We start from the raw sequence: 26,552 nt of genomic DNA, 5'->3' as shown, positions 1-26,552 counted from the left end.
ATGCAGCAAAGAATAAGGCAGCGTACAGAATAGTCCAGGAAATTCCATCCAGCTCCAGTGATGATGATTTCATTGATGAGTGCAGTGATGATGAGTTCAGTGATAAGTCCAGTGATGATGAGAGTGGCTGCCAGAGCAGAACAGAGACATAGGAACTACGGACAGCCTAGGTGTGATGAACACAGAAGTGTTCGGAGATGCAGAGACTAAGATGTCAGTTTGTGTTTTCTTCCAGCATGCTACTAAGGGCTTGGTAATACTGTCCTGCATCGTTATAGAACTGTGTAGACTCAAAAATGTTTCTCTTGGTGGAGATAGTTTGCCATATTCAGGTGTAGGATTCACAGCTAGGACTGTTGATTGGTTTTGTTATTTACGTCTAAACATTGGGGCCTTATGAGTTGAAAGTTCCAAAAAAAATTGCTGAGATGTTTTTCAAAGGATACAAGCAAACAAGTGTTTGTATATTTACAATAGAACACACGGTAATTAATTTTTATAGTAAATTCACAGTATTTCATGCTAAGTGCTCAGGCGCATGTAGTCCACTGGAGTGGACAAGTTTATAACTTTATAAAAAAACATATTTTTGGGGAAAAAAGAGTTGAACATTTTTTTTCATGTCCTGAGAAGAATAAAAGCACTTAAGAAAAAAATCTTGACCAAGGCTTTCATAATTCATGCATCAGAGGGTTAAGCATTCTTTTCAGTATTTTCAACTCAAGATAACACTTTTGTGATTTTCAAAGATTTAATCAAGGTCATCTAACTTAGAATTATAATGATATTTACTAAGCCCCTGAATAATTTTTTAGGGTGTAGGCAGGGAAAGGTCTTAATATTATATTAAGACCTGCCTCTTCATACACCTACCTCTGGAGGCTCTGGGCGTTATACTGAAAGTCTGAGATCCATGTCTGTTTCGTGCCACACAGCAGTGCTGCCCAGATTCCTCAGTGGTGATGTTGGCACTGCTGGATGTCTGGCTGCTTCCTGTGGGTGTAGCTACAGTTCGTCTGCCTTGATGAAAGCTTTTGTCTGCGTCACTGAGACATGCTGCACCCTGGTACCAGATGTATGTGTGCACGGGCGGGTTAGCATCACTGCTGCAGGTCAGAGTCATGGGGAGCTCGTAATCTAGCTGTCCAGCAGGTGACACTGAGATGGTTGTGTTTCGAGGAGCATCTAGAAGGAGGCATTAGAGATAAGTTAAATCTTCAAGTGAGTTTGATTCAATTCAAATCAGTTTTATTTATATAACACCAAATCACAATAACAGTTCTTCAAGGCACTTTATATTGTAAAGTAAAGGCCCTACAATAATACTGAGGAAACAGAGGAAATAAAAACTCTGTAAGAGCACTGCTTGTATCCCTGTTACAAAAGGTTAACCCCGGCTTAATGCGGAAGTTTCTTACTTTTAGAATTTCTCTAGAAAGAGTTAAAATGCTTCGTCAGCAGCACATATTTTAAGCTTGAAAATTTTCTTTCTGCTCTTTGGAGTTCTGTGTGTCAAAACAAGCTAAATAAATAAACAGATGAATGACCTTGTATATAAATGTTGATCTGATTTTTACATTTATAACAAAAGCTTGACTTACACTGCACATCAACTGGTAGCATGGTTGAGTTATGCACTTTGGCTCCAGTTTGCATCTGACAGTAGTAGCTGCCAGAGTCATCTGATTTAACTTCAGTAATATTCCACACCTGTCCAGTGTGTGCTACGCTGTTACTTGTGCTCTTGTGCCAAGTCACATTGGCCTGTGACTCTGCAGGGCTGCAGCAGGCCAAACGTAAGGTTGCACCCTCTGTGATGCCCCTGGATGGATTTGCTAAGGCAGTGACTGCACTGGGGGAGTCTGAAGGGAAAAAAAAACAGAAACAGACAAAGCACATATGTGGTGAGATTATTATTTCATATATTCAAATGGAAAAAACAATCATGAATTACATAAAGCTAAAAGTCAACAACTTTTAGCTTTCTGCAGAGTAAAACACTATCCTAATAGTTAACTAGTTCATTTTTGTTAATGAGGACAGCATTCAAGGAACAAGCTCTGCAGTTGAAAAACAAAGCCAAAGTAAAAAAAAAAAAAAAACAGTTCCTCTAACGGTAACTGGAGGCTGACTCTAAAAGTGAGTCAGCCTCCATAGGTGCACATGTAAAAATGCACAAATAGAGCAGAAGGAAGTACACTTACAGCCTGGTGTCTGTAGTCTTTAGGTACCCGTCCAACAATGCAACAACCAAAATACCACATTTGAGTCTAAAAAAAAGTGGTTGGTAAGCCAATGGGTGGAGTGATTTATATACCATTTGTACATGCCTATTTTCTATTTAAAGGTAGGAGGAAACCACTATGAATGCTTTCTATTCCTTTGTTTTTTGGGCCATATCACTATTACATGTGATATTATGTATGTACTATTTAATTTCTTTATAGATCCACAGAAGACCACCAGTTTTAAAGGACAGGACTGATGCTCTCACATGCATGCAGAACCAGACAAGCTATACCAAGACATAGAGCTGAGAGGCTCATATTAAAGCACACACACGGGGAATGTGTTTTAATTTAATGCTAAACACTATTATTCCACAATGTCTTAACATAATCATATAGCTATTTGCTGTCATTTCTCACACCAGCTTTATGTAAGACAGACAAACTCAACTCGATTGCCTCTCAACAGGTTATAATATCTTTTTCTCCCAAGCTCTGCAAATACTAACCCGTCTTTAATGTTTAGCTCTAAGAGTAATTTGACTACAACCTCAAAAGCATCAAAGGTTACGTAACAGAGTCTTACATCAAGATTACTTAAACCCAACAAGTCGTCGGTTTCACTTCAGCTTCTCATAAATAGCACAAAATGTCAGACAAAGGGTTGCACAAAGGAAACTGTTACTGAATATTGCAATGGTGCTAGATAAAGCAACGAGCTTTGCTAAGCAGTCATTTAAGAAATACAGTAAGGTAAACTGTAAACGCTGCTAGCTTTAGGTTTGGCTTTAGGTTATTGGACAGTAAATGCTGGTCTCTGACTGCGCTGTGTTTCTGACAACAGGGAATCACACTCAGATCCATTCATCAAGAAAACAAAATAAGAAACAGAGCAAACAGAGATATATTCTGTGACAAGGAAGTTGAGCAACTTACAGAGAAGTTTCTTTTTATCTTACTTACAGAGAAGTTGACCAATACATAGCAAAAGAAAGAGAAAGACAGACAAAACCACAATGCACATAGAAAATAATAAGAAGGGATGTGTGGTTTGTCTTTAATGGTTTGCCAGGTCATACTGATGTGACTCATCCAGGGTATAAAATGATTATGACAACAGGAGGAAACTCATAAAAATAGATATAAAATAAGGTATCTTTTCTTGCGTACTTTGCAAATCTATAAAAGCTTTTGAATGATGGGGGGACGATGCGTTTGCTGATTGCACAGTATCATTGTTAGCGATGAGAATGATATTTTTACTTGTTTAAGGTTCACACCTGCCACCAGGAGCTGTACGCCGGCCTGCTCTGGCATCTTCTCTGTGGAGTGGTTGGTGATGAGGTAAAACACGTAGGTCCCGCTGTCTGACTGCCTTAGATCAGTAATCCTCAGAGAGCAGACCTTGCTTCCTGGTTCTCCCAGGTACTGCACCCTGTTCTGGTAGGATGGATCTGGGAAGATGTGATCGCTGTGGTACACGTATCTAACACAGACAGAGGGACAAGCAGACAGACTTAGACACCTGTGCTCTTTACTTCCACCCTCGTGTGTGTTTCTGTGACTTCAACACATCATTGTTACCTTGCCGTAATACACCGGCTGTCTTCAAGGCACCACATCTCAGACAAAACCATGTACTTTTGTCCTCCTTCACCTCCTCCACCCTGACAGATACACAGAGCTTTTTAAATCAGTGGATACTGTAAAGTGGAAAATTCTAGATTAACTTGACTGTATCTGTTCAAACCAAACCCAAAACATCACCTGTAAGCTTAGCATAAAAACTAATTTTGGCTAGTTTTTATCAAAGAACTGACACTTGTTTTTATTCTGACTGCAGTTTTTAGCTCTTAATGCACAGTATAACTGCTAACAATGCCTTCTTTATTGAAATACCTGAGCAGAGGGCCACCCCTCTTCCCTGGTTTCATTGGAGGTCTGCGGGTAGTCATAGGAACACGAGATTTCTATGGAAGAACCAATCACAGCACAGATGGGACCAGATGGGAGATGAACTGACCAATCACCAGCAAGAATACCTGGAATACCAACAAAAAAACCCCTAAATTCTAACCATCACTGTCTAACCATCCCAGCATGACTGCTGCAGCGCTTTTATATATGTACCTACCTTTAAGAGAGAGTGTGACCAAGAGCCAGCAGTTGTGAGCCATGCCTCCATGCATCTTCTGCCTTCTTTGCTGTCTGTTTAGCTGTGGTGCTCTGATCCTCCCAACCTTCTTTGGCTTCACTCTCACACTGTCTAACAAGGCGTCCTCTTCTAGTCTTTGGGTAATTCAGTGCAGTTGTATGTGTAAGTCAAATGTCAAATTCCCTTTTATACTATCTGCCAACGAGGAACTAGGACCGTGACTAGGCTTTCATGTCAGTAAAGAGAACTTGGTGTGTGTTTGTGTGAGAGAGAGAGGGTGCCGGCTGGTGGATACTGCATGCATCTGCTGACTCAGTGACATTGAGGTCAACAAGTTCAGTATAATATACAAAATAACAGCTGACAGTGTTTGTCTCAGTGAGCTTGTGTTTATATGTCGGTGCGTTGAGCTGCGGCAGGTCTGTAGGGGTCCCGAGAGAGCCCTCGCGCGCGGTTTGTCCACTCAGAAACGTGTGCTGACGTCACTCGTGCCCCTCTCTTGTGCGCAGATGACCGCTCGCAGGACGACCACAGCACACGCACACACAGAGCGACGAAACTAAAAGTTTGTTTTAATTCGTCCAAATGTTCCTCTCTCTCCAGTTAGAAGCGAGCTCTGGTGGTTTTGGTTGACAGGAAGAGCTGTCGTAGAAATCGGCTATTTACTGTTTTTTCTTCGTCTTCTTTGTTGGGGTCAGTAACCTGTGGAGAGAGCAAAAAAAGGGGGGGGGGAAGGATTTACTTGGCAAAAGCTCGGAAAGTTTTGGATTTATCCGTGTTGGCGTTTAAAATTGCTATCCAATTTCTTCCTATTAGAGGTTTTATGGGCCTTCTTTTGATTTGTACATCTTTTTAAAGCGAAAGGCTCCACCTGTAGCTGAGGAAAACAGACAGGTGAGTCATTGTCTGGAAGGCGATTTGAATGATGTCTTTAAGCCTTGTTGGTTATTAGCAGTCACGCTCATTTCGTTTTCTCCTTAAGGAGTTAACCTTGCTCAAGTTATTTGAAATAGTCTAAACTAAAGTTGGCAGTGATATTTTAATTATTTAAAGTTTATATGGCGAGCTTCTTAAAATGCCCTTGGGTCTGTTTAACCTGTTTAATCAGTGACACTCAGCGGTTTAAATTAGTCTCCAATACTCACTGCCAATATTAGCCTACAAACACTTTTCAAACGTCACAGCACAGGTTTTACATTGTGATGTATAGAATGGCAATGTGATAGACTTTTATACAGCCAGGATACATTACTTTAAATGAGATCTTCAGATCTCAGCGATCTCATTTGTATGTTGTATGTATGTTGTGCTTTTTCAAAAGCAGCAAAAATTGTAACTAATTTTTAAATGATCATCATCCACTTATCTGTTATTACGCACATGTAATTACACTCACTAGCCACATTTTTAGGTCCTTGGCAGCAAACCGATGCATTTAGGCATGCAGACATGGTTAACACAACCTGCTGAAGTTCAAACCAAGCATCAGATTAGAGAAGAGGAAGGATTTAAGTGACTTTGAACGTAGATTGTTGTTGATGCCAGATGGACTGATTTGAGTATTTCAGAAACTGCCGATCTGCTGGGATTTTTCTAACTCAACTATCTCCAGGGTTTGCTGGGAATTGTCAGAAAAGTAGAAAATGTCCAGTGAGTGACAGTTCTGTGAGAGAAAATACCGTGTTCATGTCAGAGGTCAGAGGAGAATGACCAGACTGCTTTGAACTGATAGAAAGGAAACAGCAACTCAGATAACCACACATTACAACGAAGGTATGCAGAAGAGAATCTCCAAACTTGTCAAACCTCGAAGCAGATTGGTTAATAACAGGAAGTCGAGATTTCAATTCACACAGGCTTATCCTGTGTGTTGTAATCTAAAGCTGGATAATAGGAGACTGAAAAAACATTATCTGGATTGATGAGTCTTGATTTCTGCTGATAGGGTCAGAATTTGGTGTTGCGTGGATCCACGCTGCCTTGTTTTATATGTTCTGGCCGATGGTGGTGGTATAATGATGTGGATTATCTTAATAATGAATATTATAATAATGAACCATGTTGCAAAGTTCAGATCATCTCAGCCTGGTTTCTTGAGCACTGTAATGAGTTCATGGTACTCAGATGGCCTCCACAGTCACCAGATCTCAATCCAACAGAGTGCCTTTTTGGGATGTGATGAAACAGGAGATTCCTAGCACGGATGTGCAGCCATCAAGTCTGCAGCAACTGTGTGATGCTGTCGAGTGGATATGGACCAAATGTTTCCAACAAATTGTTGAATCTATGACATGAAAAATTAAGGCAGTAGTGAAGGCAAAAGTGGATTTAATCTGGTACTAGCAAGGTGTACCTAATAAAGTGGCAAGTGAGGGTGTAATTCATAGTCGAGCCCAATGTAACAGGAACTTGTTGGAAAGCCTGGAGGGGTGCGGGTCTTGGGTATAGAGGATAGACATACATCCTCCGAATTAAACAAAGTCAGTGACTAACAGCTGCTGTAACATCTCAGAGTTTCAGGAATTAATTGAAAATATAAAGATCAGATGTTTTAGAGATCATAAAATTTATCAAAGCAGGTTTTGAGTGAATTGTTTCTGCCCAAAGATAGACTGTAGTACAATATTATACTACCCGCTTTATCGATTTTTTTATCTTTTTTACACAATCCTATCAATGTCATGCTGCCAGACAAAAGGGAGCACCAAGGACTTGGACCATCTGCCTCAAGGAGTCAAGGAGAGGAAGAGAAAGGAAGAAACTGCTGCTGTCGACTGTTGCTTCCTGTTGTGCACAAATGTATGCTGAAAAATTTGTGACTGAAGGAAAGATGGGTGAGTGCGCATGTGAAATATACAAGTCTTTGCAGTCTTATCTCCTGCCTTTCACACACACACACACACGCACGCACGCATGCATGCATGCATGCATGCATGCATACATGTCTGAAGATTGAAATGCTGCGCTGGTCATGCTGCAGCCCATGCTGCCTACTTTCTGTGTCTGGGAAGAGACATCAGTCCACATGACAGTTAACCATTAACTGCTTTTTGCAAAGCTGGCTGTCTCTACGATAGTCACTGGAGTTATTTTTGAGGTTCTTTAAGGGTGAAAAACATATACTTGAACTGGCTGATGTTTTTCTCTTACAACAAGAATAAGCACCCAACCCAAGTAGAAATCTGATATGTCAAAGTCCTTTGCACACTAGCACGGTAAACTGTAACACAATATACTAACTGCAATAACAACATCATCCCTTGGCAATCGTAAACTAACTACTTACTGTAACCTTAGTTCTCTTGTTTTATTCCAACAGCATCAGGGAAAACCAACATTAAAAAGAAACCAGAGACTCCACATGTCCTCCTGTCTTTTGGTATTAGCTAAAATGTGATGTGGCACAGTTTTATACGCAAGTTTTACAGCTGCAAATGACTTGACTGTAATTTATGGAAGGAAAGATAAGATTATTTGCCATATTATTGCTGAAAGGCACTTGTGTCAGTATGAACTGTGACATTCTGTTTGTGATGTCTACATAAATATGTGACCTTTCAAGAGCTCTTATCATTTTAATCCTAAAACACTGTTTTTATCTCTTTTAAATGTGCTACTTATAATAAGTTGCTTTCCTTACCTTACACGAGGCACAGCTTTCCAGCATTGAAGCCGATAGTCTCCCAGGAAATGAAGTTTTCCTTAAAATGATTTCCACATCTTCCTCGGTTCTTCTCCTTTGGCAAGGCTTTGCTGTAATTTACTTTCTGTGTTTCAGCATGGGTTTGCGAACCACTAATGCCTCACAGAAAAGGCGTCCACCCAAACACAGGCTGCGTCTTTAATGTGTGTAATTATATGGAAAACACACTTCATCTTAGGTGTGTCACATATGTTGTGGCTAATTTTGTTTTTGTCTGAGCTAAGATTAGGTGGTACGTCATCAGCTTTCAGAGGCAATCTGTGTTTGTCTCAACCTCTACATGATTATATACCACGTAAGTGTGAATAAGTAAAGAAAAGGAAATATGCACATGCGTGTAAGCACACTCTTCTCATAGGATAGTGTGTCTGTCTAATTAGATTAATATTTCCTGTGTTCGTGTTTAATTTTAGTCTTGTGTGATAATGACCGCTACATGTATGACTCATAGCTCGTGTTGTAACTTTAGCTGTGTGTGAGGTCTCTTTCTGCTCCTGTACTGTTATTATCCCACTCCTACTGTACCACACCTAGGCTTACTTGATGATGGACATTCCTCTGTTCGTTTTGCGAACCCCTTAAACCGTTTTCCTATTTATATTGCAGGGGATGTGTTTGTTGAAGCAAGATCAGACCTGTTTTGATGAACCAGTTACATAAATATCTGATCTTCCTGGTTTCCCCATGTCCAAATGTCGCTGCTTAGAGGATAAAGGATGATACATTAGATGCTGACAATGCAGTAAGGAATGGAGAGGGTCAGCAGACCTAATAAACATTAGCATAGCACAGGGGTGTGAAACATAAGGCAGGGGGGCTGAAATTGGACAGACTGCGATCCGGCCCACTGAACAGCTTTTAAAAATGTGACGGAGGGCAGATATTTTTACTTTAACTGTAGTTTAAATAGGTTTTTATAGTTTTTCCTACTGATAAAAGTCTCACCCACATTTTTTTTTTTTTACAATAGGTTCACAGCAAAATAAAGAAATTAATTATCAGATTTTTTTCTGTAAGCAAGGTCCATAAAGACATGGATGAGCGAGTTTAGTGTGGGAGAACTTGACTGGCCTGCACAGAGTCCTGACCTCAACCCGACAGAACACCTTTGGGATTAGAGCAGAGACTGTGAGCCAGACCGTCTCGTCCAACATCAGTGTCTCACCTCAGAAATGTATTTCTGGAAGAATGGTCCAATAAATACACTTATAAACCTTGTGGAAAGCCTTCTGAGACAAGCTGAAGCTGTTATAGCTGCAAAGGGTGGGCTGACATATTCAATTAAATTCTTCATTATTGATTAAGAATGGGATGTCTCTTAAATTCATGTGCATGTGAAGGCAGATGAGTGAATACTTTTGGCAGTATAGCGTATCATAAAATGCACTGTGGTAACATGACAGTAGTCATGTGGTGTTGTGTTTTTGTGTTTTTTAACTTGGTTTAGGGAGGCTTAACCTGTCATCTGGTGCATAGCTGTTGCTTTTTAACCAGCAGTCAGATGCTACATGCGATGTTAAAAGTATAACGTCCAACATCCCACAGAATGACTAACATGTGACTCATGATTGAGAACAGACATTGGAAACTATAAAAGAGTTTGTGGATGATCTGCACGTCTCTGTGGATTGGTCATGCACTATATTATGATTCATTCTTACCCTTATTTGCCATAAAGACAACAAACCATGGCAACAATCTATCCAGACACACTTCGTAGCAGCTCTAAATTTGGAATTCATGGTAAAATTACACCAAAACAGTGATGTTGCTAACACGCACTAACTAAAATGTTTTTGTTGACTAAGCTTGTTGTTAGCAAGAGCTCAGGGCTCAGACTTTGTATCTTGTAAAAACTTTTGTTAGTAGCTTTTATGTTTGGGTTAGCTGTCAAGATAAATGAACAGGATTTGCTAGTGCGTTCTTTCAGGGTAGCGTATATTCCTTATATCATTCATATGGACTACACTCAGTGCTTTATAGGAACATTAACTATTTTAATCCAATCATTGACTATAAGACCACAGCGATTTCAGAAAGCCCTGCCTCATAATACACACATTGACATGTATACCCACACACACAAGAGAAAAGTGGGTCTCAGGTAGAGGTAGATACAATGGAGAGCTTGTTCTGACCTGCTTTGTGATTAGGAAAATGGCATGCGGGGAAGTATAGCTGGAAAAAAGAAGGAACGGCCAATATGAGGAACAAGAAGGGTGAGTGGCACCAGTTTAGAGATGTTTCACATGTAAACTGGGTATACTGGAGAGAGAAATAGTTAGAAAGTGACCTTTATTCACATGTAGAATATGATTACATGTAGCTAAACAACAAGTCTATATGATGCTTTGTCATTTCTTCAAACACATTAGATTTATGTGTGGGTGTTGATGGCTGGAGTGTGCAGGTGGCAGGAAACACTATGCCCACTAGTTCGCTGTGAATTCTCTAGACAGTTACTCTTGTCTCTTGAGTGGGCTCAGCTGGCCATCACATGGAGTTTGTAATAGGAAGATGGAGGGGTATACCTCCGTTAATGTCTGACCTGACCGAGTTAGACATATTTTGGTCTCACGTCTCCGTTGGATGTCTATCAATGTTCAGGGCTGCAGTGTATTAAAGCAGCAGTAGTGTAGTGGCTCTATCCAGAAATCCCTGTGGGGTTGTGCCAAGAAGGACATCTAATGTAAAAACCAACAACATTTCTTTGTGAAAAGAGAACAGCCAAAAATAGCTTTTTGGCATGTTTTTGTTAGAGCTGAGGTATGGTGGAAAGAAAATGTGAAAAAGCAAACATGGGTCATTAAACTTAATCATACATCTCTATACCTCTGTTTCTATCTTCACCATCTCCTTCTGACCTTTGGGTCACAGCTGTTAATCACAGTTTCAAAGAACAATAACACCATTGTTTAGCTGGATGGGAAGCCTGAGGACAGGAGAGGTGGAGGAGAGGACAGGTATGGAATGGGAGGAGGAGAAGGAAAAGGTACAAAGAGAAGAGAGGCAGGAGGCAAGAAAGACGTAGGGAGTTTTCAAGCATCTGTGTACAGGTAGAGTTAGTCAGGGAGCAGTAGCGGTTTTTGATACCGGCGACACGGGCGGTTGCCCGGGGCGGCATCATGGTGGGGGACGGCATCACGGGCATCGACCAAAAAATAAATAAAATTGCTCGTACTCATGCTGCCTCGACGTCATGCCAGCGCATATTGGGAATGGGCATAGGCACCAATCGGTTTTCTATCGCCCATTTGCTGGGAGTAAGGGCGCCCTCCGTTTGTGAGGTGCGCCTGCTGCTTGCGGCACAGGGAGGAGAGGGCGGGGCGGTGGGGGATTCTCTGGCTGGCTGGAGCGGCGTCTAATAACCAACTCGCAAAATAAAACAAAATAAAAACAAAACAACAAACACGAAAACACCAGACATTATAATACAGACTTATAATTTGCACCGATGTTTTTTCGAAATTCTATACACGAAAAGTGAGCGCGAGAGCGCGAGAGCCCTCGGTGCGCCTGCTCGCTGCTGAAGTCAAAGTAAACTTTACTGTCATCTCCGCTACTTACAGTCCAGTATATAGAGAGACGAGACGACGAGGCTCCAGTTACAGCAGTGCAAGTAAACAAACAATAAATATAAGAAGAGTAAGAAAATAAACATATACATTAGGAAAGGGATCAATGACAATTTAAAATTTATAATTTACAGTTTGAAGATTTAAAGTCTTACACACAACCCTTCGAAAGGGTCAAAAGCTGTTTCCAAATAGAGCACATTTCATTCATAATGTTGTAAATCCAAGCCCATAATGTATTATTATGTATTCATGATTTGAATCCCGGGTTGTGCGAAATCCAAGAAATAAACCCTAGACAAAGCATATCTGTGAACTAAGGTGTAGGGCTATTAGGTTATGTTGTGGTGATCCTCGAGTTGGGGGATGGGTGTTCATACTGGAGTGCAAAATTAAAACCAATGGAAGATGGACAAGGGAATGTTCGCCCAGGGCGCCAAACAGGCTAGGACCGCCACTGTCAGGGAGAGGTTATGTTGTGCAGTGTGAGGAGTTAGCAGAGTAGAAGGTTAAGGTCCCTGGATCAGCAAGTCTACACAACTATCACGTTTCTTGATAACAACATAAAAATTCAGCAACTGTGGAATTGAACAGTCTCACTATATTTTCTTTTTAATGCAGTTTAATGCAATTTTTAAGATTTTTTTAAATTTTGCTGTTACACTTCTGCTGATCGCATACTGGACAGAAAATCCACATAAAGTCAGTACCTGTGGGGCAGGAGGGCTGATGGGGAGTAGATCTAATAAGAAAACCATTTAAGAACCCTTTAAAATGACCTGATCATGTTTGTTTCAGTGACATGTGTAGGCCAACTCAATGTGTCTGAGCCACAGATGTCAGGCATGAACTCTGGAGGTCAGAACCGCCCACCAAAGGGTCCTTTGATGGATTTGCAGTTTGAAAATTGCAGAGGACACAGGCATAATTTTCATACTGTTCACTGTTATTAAGAATGAGTCACATCATAAGACAGATTGTCTAAACTGTTAATTTATCCAAACTAGTGTTCTGAAGTATCATTAGGTTTATCCATCATCTGCCATACTACATCAAAGTAAGGTAGTCAAGCAAAGGAGCCAGGGTGACGTGTAAAGACTAAAAATATGCAGAAAAATGAGACATATTGTTGAAAGTGCACTCATTACTCAGACATCTTGAAATGGTTATCATGTTTAGGGAATGTCATGGTAATTTCTGGGCTTTGTTATGAACTGTTCTCTTTTAAAAGTGGAACGATTGTACAGCATGCATCTTTAATGACTTAAAAAACAATAATCGAGTGCACAAGTTTGTATTTATTTTGGAGTTACACAGACTCCCACTAATATTGATTAAATGTCTATTAGCAGCGTGCACCTTGACCAGATGCTTTTTACAATCATAAACAAGCTTTGGCATAATTCTGGCTGGACATGTGACCACTCTTCACAGCAGAAGAGTTGGTTGGTTTCCTGGCATTGAACTGGCCTTTAAACACAGAACACAGATTTTCAATAGGATTAAGATCTGGAAGTTCATACCAGACACGTAATGGGCCATTTCTCAACTACTGCGGAGTACAGGATCTTCAGTTTAAGCAATTGCATGTAAGTACAAGTTATTCTGATATGTCATCACTTTGTCAGTCGGTGCTGAGCAAGAAGGAAGTTCCTTTTCTAAAATTGACATCTTCAAGCTCGAAACTTGTAGCCAAATGCTTTCTGGACAAACATGTTATGATCAGACGAGACAAAGATTGAACTATTTGGCTAAAATGGCAATAAATATGTTTGAGGGTGAAAATGTGAGGTTTTCAAACCTAAGAAAAATGTATGAGCTGTCAAGTATGGTGGTGGTAGCATCATTGCTGTTCTGCTGCCAGTGGTACTGATACATTGGACAAAGTGATGAAAGAACGAAGATGGACTGCCTCCAGGTTCTTCACCTCAAATTATTAGCTAGATGGTTGAACCTATGACACAGCTGAATAGTCCAACAGCACAAGGATCCAGGCACACATCAAAAATTTTAAGAATGTACAAAGTATAGTAATGTTAAGCTTCTGAAATGGCTTTTTCAAAGCCCTGACCTCAAACTTAACTAATATTAGTGTACATATTCAGCTCCTGATGCTGTGTGGATTTGAGAAAATCCAAAATAAATTGTTCAAATTCTTGTTTTTTAAATACTTTAAAGCAGCGGTCACCAACCTTTTTTGCGCCACGGACCGGTTTATGCCCGACAATATTTTCACGGACCGGCCTTTAAGGTCTCGCGGATAAATATAACAAAATAAAACTAGTACCGGTACCGAAAAAAAGAAGATTTATTCATAACACACGTGAAAAGACCCAGTAAAACAGAGCTAACGATAAAAACGATAACAAAATGACACTGAAAACTGATAAAAACCCTGAAAACCATACATTTCACACCTGAGCCTCAACTCTCGCGGCCCGGTACCAAACGACTCACGGACCGGTACCAGTCCGAGGCCCGGGGGTTGGGGACCGCTGCTTTAAAGATGTATGCTGTACAATCATTCCACTGACTGTACAGCATACATACAATGGTCAAGGAAATTAATGGAAAGGCTCAAATCACAATGCCCATGATGAGTGTTTGTAAACTTCTGACCACAAGATGTAGGTATTCTTTGCATCTGTCCCCATGATCTAAAACGAGCTTAGATCTCTGTATTCCTGTCTTTATTAAAACGACTTGAACATGAAATGACCAGCAATACTTTTAAACACTTGTTCACATAGCTGAGGCTAGAATGCGGTGTTCTGGAGTAATTCATTTGGATTTTATTATTAAAATCAGGAGTACATTTTAAGGTTCTTTACACTATAAGGTAAAGATGCTACAGTACAGTAAATGACTTGTCAAATTGTGAAGCACTTGTATACTCAAGTAGCCACTTGACATATTACAGTTTAGTATTTCCATAAGTTTCATCATGGCCAGTTAATAACTATACTAATGCTGGTGTGCTTAAGTATATCATAAGTGAAATATAAGTTGATATAGTCAGTGTGGTTGGGTATTTTATTTATACTTGTATCACTGTGGATGCCAAGGACATGAAGGAGGAGGAGAAGTGGAAGTACAGTAGTGAAGATTTGAAGCTGCAAGTCATCTGATTTTAGATGTGCTGTAGTTATAACCTTGATGAAGATTGTAACGACAGTGGGTTTGTGTAAATGGTTGGTAGTGGGAAGAGACACGGGGAGACATATAATTCACTATAAGGGATTGCATGGCAGACTGACAGTTGTCGTAACGAGTTTCTTAATTATTATTTGAGTGAAGTTTAACAAACTTGTCAAAGCAAGAACAGGACTTATGAAACTGTTACAACAAACTGCAGACCAAATGGTTGTAGATCATGACAGTGAGCAACCCGACACAATACCAGGAACTTGAGACTAAAATGCTGTAATACTGTTAGGTTTTCAGTCCATCACATGTGTGCAATGAAAAATGAGTAATTACTCAAGGTCAAGTTGACAAGCTGTTCTCACAGCAGAGAAAAGCAGACAGGAGGGGAAACACTGAGAGCGACACCCCAGTGCAGGTGCAACACAAACAGACAGTACGTGCACTCAGGACAGCTTTGGCACTATATCATAGTTGAAGAGTTTGTTCTTGCTTGGTGGAGAAATGCTAGACTTTAGACTATTGATCAGTAAGTGTCACTTGTACTTTTCAGTTTGTGCCAGGGAATGTGCTGTATGTCTGCTCTCACTGGGGCTTGAGCCATCTCTGTGAGGGTTTGAAGGGCAGCTGGAAAGTAAAAACATGAACTACACAGCAGCTACGCAGCTAGTATAGCTCACTATTTACTCTTTTAGATTTCATCACCTTTTCAGCAAAGTGTATTTGTTGGTGTGTTATGTAACGTTAAAAGCTGGAGTGCTGCACAAGCATGTTGGCATGCGAGCTTTTGTGCTTGTCAGTGTGTTGCTGTGCAAAGATGCTTTTATATTATCCTCTGCTATTTTATGTATGCTTGTTTGTGTGTCCTCAAATGTGTGTGTGCAGGGAGCAGGGGCATCTCTCTGACCTGTGTACTGACCCCCTGTCGGGTAATTGGAGTGTGTGTAACGCTGATGACCTTGGGAGCCATTGGAGCAGCCGTTTGGGCCGTAGGTCAGACTGCAGTTCTTGCACACCTACACACATTTGGTTCAAAAGTGTTGACGAACATAATCTGTTACTGTTGATATTTCAAGCAGTTGATATTCTGTGCTCTGTGCTCTGTCTGATGATGCAAATGCTTTCATTGTTTGCTGTAACAGACTGATGTGCTGTTTTTATTAAACTTTGTAGTTACATATTGCACAATGGAGGAAGACATAGAACAGTATGATGGTGAGTCTACTGATAGCTTTGAATGTATGTCTTTCTTTCTTTTTTCTTCATTCTTTAATTAGTGATACCGTGAACCGTCAAACCCCCCCCCCCACACACACACACACACACACATATGTATATATATAAAAGCATTAACTATAATATGATATATATATATATATGATATATATATATATTATTATAATTATATATATATATATAAATATATATATTATATATTAATACTACATTACAGTAGCATGTGCTATTGGACCAGTAGTTTTAAAAGTTGCTCTTACAACTCCCCACAGTTCAGGTAAATTCACCTGACCAGCATCTCAGAGTCTTCGACTCCACTCACAGGAGGTGGCGTCAGGTGTGTTCCTCCCCAGTTGATGAACTGCTAGCTAGCATCAGCTGTGAAGAAGTGGGATTTGTCAGGTGTGGTAATTTCACAGTTGTATCTCATTGTTTCAGTGTGACACACTGTCATCCTCGGGACTAATGTGTGCGCGTGCTTGTTTCAGCGTGGTGAATTACTCAGTCACAGCCGTGTCAGAGGCCAGCGGCGATGCTGGAGACTTCTTCTGCGTCAGACAGGAAGAGCTCAGCTATGGCAAGAAAATCAAAGACTCATTGTATCCATGGTAACGCATACACCTGAGTGGCTGTCTGTCAGCGGTCTGCCCTTCTACTACACTGTCCTCTCTGTTGCTCTTCCTGTCTCTTCTTTCACTCGTCTTCTCTGTTAACATAGAGGACAGCCGAACACTGGCTTCAGTTTTTGGATGTTTTCTGTGTCAGGTTGTTACTAACTCTGTCCGTCTTTGTTTCAGTGACTGTGAAAGCCGGGAAGTTCTCACACTGTTGTGCCAAGGTAAGATCGCAGATCTCCACTCATTCTGTCTGACACACTGGCCCACTTTATACACCGACACCCAACACCAACACTGTTTTCACAGTGTGTAGAGCTCCCAGACACGGTCTGTTCTTGTCTTCTTTCTACTAATCTCACATGTATTTATTAAGCTATTGTCTGCTTTGTTTACTTTTTTAAATGGTGCTATTCTCATTGATTTCTTGTCCATAATATATCAGTCTTTCAACTAGAGTTTAAAAAGTAACTGGTCTTTTTCCTCACTGTTACTATCTTAAACCAGACTGCGGCAGACGTAGTTTTGCGGCAGACCGTATAGTGGGTGGTGTGGACGCCAGGCACGGCAGCTGGCCTTGGCAAGTCAGTTTGCAGTACGATGGTGTTCATCAGTGTGGAGGATCCATTATCTCAGACCGCTGGATTGTTTCTGCAGCTCATTGCTTCCCAGAGTAAGTGAAACAGATAGATTTAACACAGAAACAACAGCTTGATGGATTATTGTAGCTTTTTGGAAAATCCCAGGCATACATGAATGTTTAATAAATTTGTACAGACAGTTTGAATGAAACTGTAATTTTACTTCTATGAAAAGTTCATTTTCAACATAGCTGTGTGTGTATTTTGCCCTCGCCACATAGGGACAATCATCAGACTGCTCTGCCTGCTGTTTTGTTTAACGTAGTGTTTGCATGGAAATTTAGATGTTTGTGTGCATAAAAAAACACATCACAGCTCTCCTATTTTTGCTCTTCTAATGCTAGGCGGTATCGCTTTGTTAATCGCTGGCGTGTGCTGTTGGGCTCCATCTACAATAAACCTGTCAATGCCAACGTAGCGGAGGTTAAGACCATTGTTTACCACAGCAGCTACCTGCCCTTTGTAGATGCTAACATTGACGACAACAGCAGAGACATCGCTGTCCTGGCCCTCACTCAGCCTCTCACTTTCAATGGTAGGACGCATTTGCACATCATCAAAATCTGCCTGGTTTCAGTAACTTACCTCCTAAATTTGATCCAACGTAATTATTTCAGGATAAAAAAAATTTGCAACTGTTGGTTGTTCCTGATGCTTTAGGGTGACACTAAAACTTAAACAAGCACTGTGTGCAGAATATTTTACATATTTTAAAAACACACACACACATAATATTTATATATATATATAATATATAATAATATATTATTATATATATATAATTATAATATATATAATATATATCAATTATTAGTTACAAGATTTTAGGGGGGGGAGAGAAAATAAATATCAGAGCATAAACAGTATTTATACTGAATAAAATACTGGAAAAAGTATCAAACAACTCACTCAAAATTCTGAAATATGAAATAATTAATCACAGGTTTTTAAAAATCTAATGTGACAATACCTTATAGGCACTGAACTAATTACTTCAATTACTCTAATTGAGAAAGACTGCAGATAGGAGATGAAGTGCGTCAGATACTGTTACATCTCTGTGCTGTCATCTACTACAAGTGTTATTCCAGTACATCATGTCTGACATCTAGTGTTCAACATTTAGAACTGCAAAAAAAGAAAAGAAAAGATGGAAACACTTTGGGTGATGTCAACAAGCAAGCATGAATGAAAGGGGAACAGCTGAGGGGTTTGGGGGAATCAAGTAAGAGGGAAGGTAGGAATGGCTGGCTTTCTTCAGGGGGTGACATGAGTTAATGAAATGTGACAAAATCAACTGCCTGCTATTTTCATTAAATGTATGCATTTGTTTTGTTAATAAATATTTGTTTGTGTTTCATGTTTGTCTCTGTGTGTAGAATACATCCAGCCTGTTTGCCTACCTGCATATGGCCAAAGGCTGATAGATGGACAGATGGGAACAGTGACAGGCTGGGGAAATGTAGGGTACTATGGTGAGTATACGTTACATTAGTTATTGATAAATTTGGTAATATTTCTATAGAACGTCGTCTTCTTGCATTCAGTCGTTGTTTTTGTATTTAAACTTATCATATTTTGCATGAATACTGCGGTGCACTAAATAACAATAACATAAATATAATGGGAAAGGTTTCAGTAGCGTGACGATAACAACTATTCATACGTGACTGTTTATATTCAGGTAAAAACACAGTTGCTCATATTTAAATTTTGATCATTCTAAACTATAGGCCATCTAGCAGATGTTCTACAGGAAGCCAATGTCCCCATCATCAGTGACGCCGTCTGCAATGCTCCTGACTACTACGACAACCAGATCACTACTAGTATGTTCTGTGCTGGCTATGAGAAAGGAGGCACTGATGCCTGTCAGGTCAGATTGTGCTCATGCAGCATTTCTGTCTACTTTTGTTTAGTCTGATAAGTCCTTCTTTTACTGGCATGAATATAAATTGGCATACTTACTGGTTTGATGTTATATCAGTGTCATGCATGTGATTTTCTCTTATATTTTCCCATGGGTAGTTAAAATGTGAGTGTGTGTCTGTTGTTTTAGGGAGATAGTGGTGGACCCTTTGTGGCTGAAGACTGCTTGTCCAAGACCACTCGATATCGTCTGCTAGGAGTAGTGAGCTGGGGAACTGGCTGTGCCATGTCCAAGAAACCTGGTGTCTACACAAGAGTGTCCCGATTTCTGCCCTGGATATCCTCAGCCATGAGGGTAAGAGTCCTGCCATTTTTCATTTCATCGGACACTGCATAAAAACTGTCTGTGCAGCCCCATCCACTCAGCCAAATCTCCTTCAGTCCCAGCACTTTCGATCTTAATTGTTTGCAACATGCGATGTTCACTTGTGCAAGAATGAATCACTTGCAGGGGATGGAGTTGGAAGTCTGAACACATCTAATTAGCATCTGAAAAGGAGTGACTACATTCGCTCACATTCTGTCACTGGAAGAAGCCACCAAGAAAAATCACTTGTGATTTGTCATAAATACTGATCCACTGGTATACAGGCTTAGGTAAACACCTTCATAATCACAAGTCTGTGTCAAAAGAGACTTGTCAGAAGCCTCTGGACTACACATTCCTGATTTACATTTGTATTGCAGTTGCACTATATTGCATTGATAGAAATCATTGACTTCAGGTGTCAATGATTCTACTTTTATGGCCACAGGTGTGTAAACCAAGCCCCGAGGCATGCAGACTTCTACAAACATTTGTGAAAGAATGAGTCGCTCTCAGGAGCTCAGTGAATTCCAGTGTTTTATTGTGATAGGGTTCCACCTGTGCGGCAAGTCCAGTTGTGAAATTTCCTCTCTATTAAATATTCCACAGTCAGCTGTTAGTGATATTGTAACAATATGGAAGTGATTGGGAAACAACAGCAACTCTCTTTGGGGGAAAGAAGATTATGACATTGGGTTGTTTTTCAGGAATTGAGCTCAATTTCTTAGTTCCAGTGAAAGGAAACCTTAATGCTTCAGCATACTGAGACATTTTGGACAATTTCATGCTCCCAGCTTTCTGGGAACAGTTGGGGATGGCCCCTTCCTGTTCCAATATGAATCTGCACCAGTGCACAAAGTGAGGTCCATAAAGACATGGATGAGCGAGTTTAGTGTGGAAGAACTTGACTGGCGTGCACAGAGTCCTGACCTCAACCCGACAGAACACCTCTGGGATGAATTAGAGCGGAGACTGTGAGCCAGGCCTTCTCGTCCAACATCAGTGTCTGACCTCACAAATGTGTTTCTGGAAGAATAGCCAAAAATTCCCATAAACACGCTCCTAGACGTTGTGGAAAGCTTTCCCAGAAGAGTTGCAAAGGGTGGGCCAACATCATATTAAACCCTATGGCTTAAGGATGGGATGTCCCTCAAGCTATTGTGCATATGAAGGCAGACAAGCAAGTACTTTTGGCAATAATGTTCCCAGACCTACGAACTGGTGGGTTTACTTCTGACATCCTCAGGCCTGTAAATCTGCAGTTGCACCCAAGACTATATATTTATGTTTCCTGTGAGCAGAAAGTGCAAATATGCAAATACAGCTGAAACTACTGGATCAGTTGGTAATAATAAAGTAGATTTTTATAGCACCATCAACATGATCTCATACACACACAAACACACACGTGCAAAAACACAATAAAGAGCAAAGTCAGCTTGAATAAATAGGCAAGCATAAAACTTAAAACAACACTCACTTTATCTCACAAAGTGTTTCGTGGAGTGGCACAGTGGTGCAGCAGTTAAAAACCTGTTTTATGGTATTGCTTTTAGGTATTTGACTAGGGAAAGGGGTATGCAACTATTGCAAACATGAATATGTGCCGTCCTCCATGGACCCTCAATGTGGTTGAACATTAACTGGTTGAAAAGTGGGCTGGAACAGTGGTGTTCACCACAAACGAGAGAAGCGCGAGAGACATATCAAAAACATAAAGCATGAAAAGAACAGACACAATGGACACTATTTCACTTCTGCTCTTTCTGTGTTTTAACTTTGCTCTTCTCTGCTGCTGGCAACGACCAATAACAGCACTAACAAGAGTAGTCCACAGGCCAGTCATGTATGACCATAATCAGCTACAACATGTAGACTGCAGTCCTCAGAGTCCTCTAGGATGTGACCACCATTGAACCATGTTGATACCTGAACATTGCCACAAAGTTCTTGGTTAAATCCTGCTGGTTGCTTCTTCTTCACGATTTTCCAGAACCCAACAATATATTTGTCGGGTTAATTTCAAACTGGCAGCAGGTTTGGATAAGAGAGTGATTTCCTGCAGTTTTGTAATGGATTTGCTTGTCATCCTATGTCAACTGTGACAATGATTAAGAAAATGGATGGATAATTGTGTGATAAAAAAAGAAAGCTACTGCTGTATCTCAGAGGCTTGATGATCTCCTGAGAGGAAAAATTGAGACGCTAAAAGGAAAGAATGGACTGTTGTACATCAGCTTCATGTCATACTGTGATAGAGAGGCTCAGGACCAGTTCAAAAGAGCATTTCCTTTTAATTTCAGCTCTGCTGTTCTAGTCAGCAACGTATCCTTGATGGCCCAAAATCGTTAAGGTTAAGTCACTGACTAGAACTCTAAACTGGCAACCACTGATCAAAACTTTGATAAACTCTTGACTGGAAAAGCCAAGATTGTATGATTTTATAACAGCCTAATCTCACCAGTCAGTAACTTTATGTAGTCTGAGACAGTTATAAGAGACCAAAGATAAAGTGTACAATATAAAATATAATGTTTGGTATAAATACATTTAGAACCCCCCCCCCCCAATGTATACAGGTCAGTGGTAGTGTGGAGAATGACTTGAGGTGACAATCAGTCAGAGATTTAATTCATTTCATTAGGCCACAGTCACACGGAGGATCTCATTATCCACGCGGTGATGTTCTGGACTTTCAGCTAGAGCGTCGTCCAAAGGAGACAAGTCTGTGTCATCGGGCGAGCTCAGTCTGTCAAAACACAAAGCAAATACATCATAAAACATACAGCAGGTATTTAAACAGAAGAATGTGTCTCATGCTTTTGTTTTTAAACTTACAGTTCTTCAGCTTTGTAACTAGTGCAGTCGTTCTCAAAGTTGTGATGATTCATAGCTCTCTATAAAAAACACACCAAGACACAAACTGGATTATAATCTTTTTCATCTATATTCTTATAAGGAAGCTTGAGTGCTACGCAGTAGTTAATAAAACCATCACCCAACCTGGGGGATAAGATGCTCTTTGAAATGTTTCTTTGCTGCATCTGGATTGTATGCGTTTGGAGGATTTCTGTCTGAATCCGGTCCAATATGCAGACGTCTGTGATGTGTAGATGTGTATTTTGGATTAGCTTCCAATCTAGCCTGAAGAGTCGCACACAGATCCGTGAGTTCTTTGCTTCGAAAGGAAGGAGGCCTAACAATCCACCCAGCCACCCCTTCAACAGCACCATCCTCCTCATCGGACATCATATCAATTGTTACACCCCTCCAGAAGTCCAGTTCATCTGCACTGAGGACTCCCTGCCTGGCTTCCAGCAGCTGTAAGCAGAGGCAGTACATACAGTTGTGGATGTGCAACCTCTGTGTGGTGACAGTTTGTGCACTAATGTGACTGAAAAACAGTACAGCAGTACTGTCAGTGAGTTTAAATCACATCAGATAACTTTACCCTTTTCCTTCTCTGACGGCTGCGGGCTGCAGTCTTCATTGCTTCAGCCTGGGCTGCAAGGTCCGGCTGGCTGTAGCGGAAATTCCTGCGTATGGTCTCATAGTATGTTTTACAGGCAGCTGGAACCATTAAGAGAGCATGTCACAAACCTGGAAACAGACAAAGCTACAGTAAAAGAGTAAAGCACAAACAGTGCTTACATAGAATGGCATCTCTAGCCACGTTGTGCAAATCCGGACTTTCAGCCAGAGCTTGGACCAAATGAGACGTGACTGCCTCATTGTGAGGCGAGCTCAGTCTGCGAAATCCAGATGTTTACACGTCAGCGATCACATTGAGATATTTAAGTATATATGTATTACACAGCCTGTACAACTTACACGACACAATATCTCACCCTTCTTCGGGATTGTAGCGCTTGCGATTTCCCTTGGCGTTATGAAAACGACGCACCGCCTCCTACAAAATAAAACACCATAATTGACTTTATGAACAAACTCTCTCATCCAGCTGTTCACAGTTCGTCAGATGTGCTAGTCGTTTAGAGCTTAGCAGTTAGCGGTGGTTTCTCTCTGCCTCTCCTGCTCGGGGTGTTTGTGCGGCTCTCCTCTGCCTCCTTAACGCACACGCCGCATACATGCACACATACATACCGCAATCTTGGGATTGTGCGCCCGTCTTTTCCTCTTCTCCTCCACACAAGCGCGGAAGTTCACTACTTCTTCTAAAGCGGTCATCCTCTCGTCTATGGAGTGCAGTTTTGCGTTTACCGCTGTTAGTTGGTCATTCACATCAGCAGCAAATCGAGCCAGCTGACGAGACAGCCCTCTCACAGCAGTGAGCAGTTTGTGGTCTCTGCTGTCCGGAGCAGCCAGCCCCGGTCTGTGCGGAGGAGTTCCCGGAGCGATGGAAGAGAAACGACGTCCCGGCATTGCACGGAAAATCCAAGCCGCCAACACACGGTGTCCTAAATCTACCCAGCCTGACAACTTCTCACCAAGCGGAGAATAACATGCTTATATGGTAATAAGAGACGCTCTTCGCGAGGTTCCTCCAATCACCTGCAAGATCCTGGTCACATGGAAACCTCATCCAATTATATGCGAGGCTAAGGTCACAGGTACTCCCGGCCGGTGTGGCGCCCCCCGCCCCCAACCTCATTTGCATTTTTATAACTTACAGCATTTTCATTTGCGTGTGAAAGCCTCCACCTTACCTGGGTGGTGCCAGGCTTCTCTGACATGCAAAACTAGCTGAAATTCAAGTTCAACATAGATTCCCAGCAGTTCCTGATTTTATGTGCTGCCTACAAATTCCTGATCTCTACCTGCACCTCTGCTGCAATTCACTGTGCTGCTTACTTCAAAACCCCCACTTTCATGTGGTGATGTTCTTATTAGCGTTTTACTGTATTACTTGAATTGTATTATCTTCTAATAATAACAGAAACACAATGGTGGTGTTTACATATGTTGGGCAACATAACCTGCTGAAGTTCAAGAAAACATCAGAATGGAGAAACTGATAGGAAGGCAACGGCCTGTTACAACAGAGGTATGCAGATCTCTGAATGCACACCAGCCACAGGAGTGATGGTGTCACTCCTGCCAGCAAAGAATGGAAAAATTAGACTACACAGGCTCGTCAAAACTTGACATCAGAAGACTGGAAAAACACTGCCTGGCCTGATGAGCCTGCACAATTTGTGAGGTCAGACACTGATGTTGGATGAGAAGGCCTGGCTCGCAGTCTCTGCAGCAATTCATGCCAGAGGTGTTTTGTAAGATTAAGGTCAGGACGTTGTGGAGGTCAGCCTTCCACATTTAACTCGTTCATCCATGTCTTTATGGACCTTGCTTTGTGTATAGTCATGTTGCAACAGGAAGGGATCATCCTCAAACTGTTTCCACAATGTTGGGAGCATAAAATTGCTGAATATTGATGTTTTAAGATGAATAGAATGATACAATTAAGAATTTCATCCTGTTATAACATGTTCAATTCTGCTTTTGTTTTTCCTCAGAACTATCAAAACTCACCCGGTGTTCATAAAATGGCACGGACATGAGATTCCTGCTTTCATGTTTCTGCTTTTTCCACTCTTGGATGACAAAATGGACAGTCCCCATAAGTGATACTGTGACTACATAGGTGCTACGACAGGGGGAAACAAGGCTGTGATGTTCCCCTCTCGTCAAGCCTTCCATTCTCACTGAAGCATTTTTCTGAGGATTTTAACAACTCTCCGAGCCTTTACTGTAGAGTGAAAAGTCTGGACACACATGAAGGTGTGACTGTGTCACACCTTCATACCGTACATATTATCAAATGTTAGCAGAGGCTTATGTCTTTGCAGGGATACACAGACAGAGCCCAGACATGAGGATCTCAAGTGATGAGCTTACTGATTCACTGCAGTAATCAGAACCACTACAGTTTGTAAACTACATTATTTTTCTGACACCATTTTCTTTGCATTTCTGTGGGAAAAAAAAAGTTACCAGAAGTAAACCTATAAATACAACATCAGTTAATTGCGTACTTATAAGGTCTGTTTGAAGAATTCATGATGTAATTTCAAGCCTCATTTTATGAAATTCTTCTTTATGTGGAGATTTTATTTGTTCGCCCCACACAAGTCACTTTCTTCAGTGTTGGTCTTCCTGCAGCCTTCTACTCAGCAAGCCACAGTGAGTGCACCCTGCATCATCAATTAGTACTAAATACTTAAAGTACTTTGGTCTTAACAGAAAACTAGAGATTAGTGCTAATTAACATGTAGAGAAATCCTGGAGTTTCTGTTTTTTAAACTTAAAACTCATAACAGTCATTTACAGTTCAACCTGTACGTGTGTGATACACGCCATATCTTTTTATATGCAGTAGCTTTACTTTTTTATAATAAAAATAATAATAAATCATACAGATTACAGTTAAAATCAATCAGTTTTCTGTTGTTGCCTTGTAAATATTAGTCAGTGTCTTGTTTATGTAGATGTTTATTTGTGACATTTTACACATGTCTAAAAGACTTGCTGATCTGAAGAGCCAACAGTGCAATACCGACTATAATCATGTTCTTATTAAATATGTACTTTGCAGACTTTTATACTTATACTTGTGACTTTCAACTTTCAAATGCTAAAGGTGTCCCATCACATTAACTGGTTTTATTCCTCCTACACACATATACGCACACACATTACTGTATATCTTGGTTTTGTTCTTACTTATTAGAGTGGCTGCTGAAAATTGAATTTATACATGACCCAAATAAATGATTCAATATTCTACATCAAGAACATCAACATCTTTTTATGATGTAGGCGTCAGTGGTAAGATTGACTTGTAAACAGATTTTACCAAGCAGGAAGTACTGCAGTTCAATCAAGTCTGTTCAGTCTAATAGTTACTATTTAGGACCACCATGTGGAATAAAATTGTTTTACACTTACAGGATTTATCATGTGCATACTATAAATATTGTAAAATGTAATTGTTGCATTGAGTGTTGCATTGAAATAAAGCTTTAATTGGCCGCAGGCATCTTGTAACAATATTCATTGTTC

At 40.6% G+C, this 26,552-nt stretch overlaps 3 protein-coding genes across 5 annotated transcripts in view; 1 reads left to right on the top strand and 2 right to left on the bottom strand.

The window, feature by feature from the left end:
• Positions 1-4,473, bottom strand: part of LOC102298388 (lachesin) — a 19,286-nt gene extending 14,813 nt beyond the window's left edge. The window contains exons 1-6 of one of the 2 annotated variants that reach the window (XM_014340583.2): positions 4,363-4,473; positions 4,128-4,270; positions 3,813-3,895; positions 3,509-3,714; positions 1,602-1,862; positions 874-1,185 (exon numbers count right to left, since the gene is read on the bottom strand). In XM_014340583.2, the coding sequence (XP_014196069.1) occupies positions 874-1,185; positions 1,602-1,862; positions 3,509-3,714; positions 3,813-3,895; positions 4,128-4,270; positions 4,363-4,417 (1,060 nt within the window). In that variant the 5' untranslated portion in view covers positions 4,418-4,473. The remainder of the gene's footprint in view (positions 1-873; positions 1,186-1,601; positions 1,863-3,508; positions 3,715-3,812; positions 3,896-4,127; positions 4,271-4,362) is intronic. The other variant, XM_042228994.1, reaches the window with a different exon arrangement.
• A 605-nt stretch (positions 4,474-5,078) lies between these two features.
• Positions 5,079-26,537, top strand: hpn (hepsin). 2 transcript variants are annotated; one of them, XM_005943816.3, is made up of 13 exons: positions 5,079-5,277; positions 7,075-7,217; positions 15,691-15,798; positions 15,979-16,020; positions 16,314-16,443; positions 16,530-16,649; positions 16,839-16,879; positions 17,163-17,328; positions 17,641-17,831; positions 18,676-18,771; positions 19,030-19,172; positions 19,356-19,520; positions 25,007-26,537. In XM_005943816.3, the coding sequence occupies exons 2-13, from the start codon at positions 7,181-7,183 to the stop codon at positions 25,049-25,051; spliced, it is 1,284 nt and encodes a 427-aa protein (XP_005943878.1). In that variant the 5' UTR covers positions 5,079-5,277; positions 7,075-7,180; the 3' UTR covers positions 25,052-26,537. The 2 variants fall into 2 exon arrangements, with proteins under 2 accessions (XP_005943878.1, XP_042084927.1); XM_042228993.1 differs by lacking the exons at positions 5,079-5,277; positions 7,075-7,217 and adding an exon at positions 11,716-13,250.
• LOC102297764 (uncharacterized protein C14orf93) lies at positions 20,507-24,018 on the bottom strand. Its single transcript, XM_005943815.3, has 7 exons — positions 23,637-24,018; positions 23,381-23,442; positions 23,184-23,281; positions 22,984-23,102; positions 22,536-22,853; positions 22,371-22,429; positions 20,507-22,281 (listed from the first exon to the last, which is right to left on the bottom strand). Exons 1-7 carry the CDS (start codon positions 23,913-23,915, stop codon positions 22,173-22,175), a joined length of 1,044 nt encoding a protein of 347 aa, XP_005943877.1. The 5' UTR covers positions 23,916-24,018; the 3' UTR covers positions 20,507-22,172.
• Positions 26,538-26,552: the final 15 nt, after the last annotated feature.

Source organism: Haplochromis burtoni, unplaced genomic scaffold, assembly GCF_018398535.1.
Source record: "Haplochromis burtoni strain Fernald_Lab_line unplaced genomic scaffold, NCSU_Asbu1 Contig_373, whole genome shotgun sequence".
In the NCBI taxonomy this organism is placed as follows: domain Eukaryota; kingdom Metazoa; phylum Chordata; class Actinopteri; order Cichliformes; family Cichlidae; genus Haplochromis; species Haplochromis burtoni.
Note: the sequence above shows the minus strand (reverse complement) of the source record. Positions and strands in the feature narration are given on the sequence as shown.

Coding starts and splice junctions, on each gene's coding strand:
- hpn (XM_005943816.3), top strand. CDS start 7,181: ATGTATGCTGAAAAATTTGTGACTGAAGGAAAGATGG. Junction 7,218..15,690: donor TGTGACTGAAGGAAAGATGG/GTGAGTGCGCAT, acceptor GTGTGTGTGCAG/GGAGCAGGGGCATCTCTCTG. Junction 16,444..16,529: donor GAAGAAGTGGGATTTGTCAG/GTGTGGTAATTT, acceptor TGCTTGTTTCAG/CGTGGTGAATTACTCAGTCA.
- LOC102297764 (XM_005943815.3), bottom strand. CDS start 23,915: ATGCCGGGACGTCGTTTCTCTTCCATCGCTCCGGGAACTCCTCCGCAC. Junction 22,430..22,535: donor AAGAGCATCTTATCCCCCAG/GTTGGGTGATGG, acceptor TGTTTTTTATAG/AGAGCTATGAATCATCACAA. Junction 22,282..22,370: donor AGTTACAAAGCTGAAGAACT/GTAAGTTTAAAA, acceptor GTGTTTTGACAG/ACTGAGCTCGCCCGATGACA.